Below are 1,476 nucleotides of genomic sequence, written 5' to 3' on the forward strand. Positions count from 1 at the left end.
GCTATGGATTTTGTGGTTGGCTTACCTAGATCCAGAAAAGGAAGTGATACTTTATGGGTGATTAAAGATAGGTTGACTAAATCTGCACATTTTATACCTATCAAACAGTCTGATCCTGTTGAGAAATTGGCAAGTCTGTATGTTGATCAGATTGTCAGATTGCATGGATTACCGAAGACAATAGTGTCAGGCCGAGATGGGAGATTTACTTCCAGATTTTGGAAGAAAGTCCAGGAAGCTTTGGGTACCAGACTTACTTTTAATACAGCTTTCCACCCTCAGACAGATGGATAGTCAGAAAGAACAATCCAGACCATAGAAGATTTGCTCAGATTATGTGTTCTGGATTTTGGTGGTAAGTGGGAGGCATATGTGCCTTTGATTGAATTTGCCTACAACAATAGCTTCCAAGCAAGTATTGGTATGGCTCCATACGAGACTTTATATGGGAGAAGGTGTAGGACACCTTTAAATTGGGCTGAGAGAGGAGAAAGAAAGGTAATTGGTGCAGATCTGGTTGATGATGCTACAGAAAAGATTAGATTGATCAGAGATAGATTGAGGGCAGTACAGGACAGACAGAAGAAATATTATGATGCCAAGCACCGATCAGTTGAGTTTGATATTGGAGAATTTGTATTTCTCAAAGTCAGTCCAATGAAGGGAGTGAAGAGATTTGGCAAAGCAGGAAAACTGAGTCCCAGATTTGTAGGTCCTTTTGAGATTTCAGAAAGGATTGGAAAGGTGACCTATAGGTTGATTCTACCAGCACATATGAGTGGAGTACATAATGTGTTTCATATTTCCTCCTTAAGGAAATATATTTCAGATGAGACTCAGAGGATTAGTACAGATGTGATAGACATTCAACCTGATTTGACTTTTATTAATGAACCAGACAAGATCCTTGAGTATGAGGTTAAGCAGTTGAGGAGCAGACCGATTCCTTTTGTTAAGGTGCTTTGGAAGCACAGTTCTGAGAAGGATGCCACTTGGGAGAAAGAATCAGAGATGAGGGAGACCTACCCTCACCTATTTGACTAAGGTATGTTTTCTTAAGCTTGTTTAAATTTTAAGGACGAAATTTTTATAAGGGAGGGAGAATTGTAAAACCCGAAAATCCTATTTTAGGCTTTGCACGCTTTTTAAAGCGCCGTCACGAGAATTTAGTGGAATTTTCAAGGTTAACGGAATGTAATGGAAATAATTTTAGAAAATCCCTTGCAAAATTTTGATCGTTTTGGTATACAAAACTTGTACCTAATTTTGCCTAATTTTAGAGTTATTGATTTTAGAAGTCTCTAAATGCCAACTTTGCCCCTAGGTTTTTCTTAAGCCGAATTTACTTAAGTAAGGGTAATATGATCATTTAGCAAATCCTAAATTCCCTTAATAGGCTTAACCGAGCCCTTCTCTTCCCCAATTCACGCGAACCGAGCGGAAACGAGAGAAGAGAAGCGGACGGGCGGACGGTGC

At 39.3% G+C, this 1,476-nt stretch overlaps 1 protein-coding gene across 1 annotated transcript; it reads left to right on the forward strand.

Moving 5' to 3' along the window:
• Positions 1 to 423: 423 nt before the first annotated feature.
• Positions 424 to 1,044, forward strand: LOC110106560. The gene has a single exon (XM_020836495.2). It carries the CDS (start codon positions 424 to 426, stop codon positions 1,042 to 1,044), a length of 621 nt encoding a protein of 206 aa, XP_020692154.2.
• Positions 1,045 to 1,476: the final 432 nt, after the last annotated feature.

The sequence above is a fragment of the Dendrobium catenatum genome, unplaced genomic scaffold, assembly GCF_001605985.2.
Source record: "Dendrobium catenatum unplaced genomic scaffold, ASM160598v2 original_scaffold_6160, whole genome shotgun sequence".
NCBI lineage: Eukaryota > Viridiplantae > Streptophyta > Magnoliopsida > Asparagales > Orchidaceae > Dendrobium > Dendrobium catenatum.

Bases quoted from the DNA above. Each gene is read 5' to 3' on its own strand.
- LOC110106560 (XM_020836495.2), top strand. From the start codon at position 424: ATGGCTCCATACGAGACTTTATATGGGAGAAGGTGTAGGACACCTTTA.